This window comes from Eimeria mitis, genomic scaffold (assembly GCF_000499745.2).
Source record: "Eimeria mitis Houghton genomic scaffold, Emh_scaff1324, whole genome shotgun sequence".
Classification (NCBI taxonomy): Eukaryota; Apicomplexa; class Conoidasida; order Eucoccidiorida; family Eimeriidae; genus Eimeria; species Eimeria mitis.
In genome coordinates, this window is record NW_013568765.1 from 2,936 (window position 1) to 3,195 (window position 260).

The following is a 260-nucleotide window of genomic DNA, read 5'->3' on the forward strand; positions in this document are numbered from 1 at the left end:
GGGCCCCCTGATACTTTGGGGGCCCCCACTCAGATGTGTTCAGTTGGTTGTTCGGCATTTCAGGGCCCCTGGGCAGCCGCGGAAACCGTCACGCGGGACATTGCTGCAGCAGCAAAGGCAGCAGCTGGGGGCAACAGTGCAACAAGATGAACGCTGGCGGCTACGGACCACCCGTGCAGCCTTCATGGCAGCAGCAGCAGCAGCAGCAACAGCAGTTGCTGCAGCAGCAGGGACTGCAGCAACAACAGGATTACGGCAAG

General features: G+C 61.5%; 1 protein-coding gene across 1 annotated transcript in view; it reads left to right on the forward strand.

Moving 5' to 3' along the window:
• The window catches only part of EMH_0034650 (sec23/Sec24 helical domain-containing protein, putative), a gene marked incomplete at both ends in the record, with an annotated part of 9,831 nt that overhangs the window by 1,226 nt on the left and 8,345 nt on the right, over nucleotides 1-260 (forward strand). Inside the window, 1 exon segment of the mRNA XM_013494893.1 lies at nucleotides 64-258. Coding sequence (XP_013350347.1) covers nucleotides 64-258 — 195 coding nt within the window.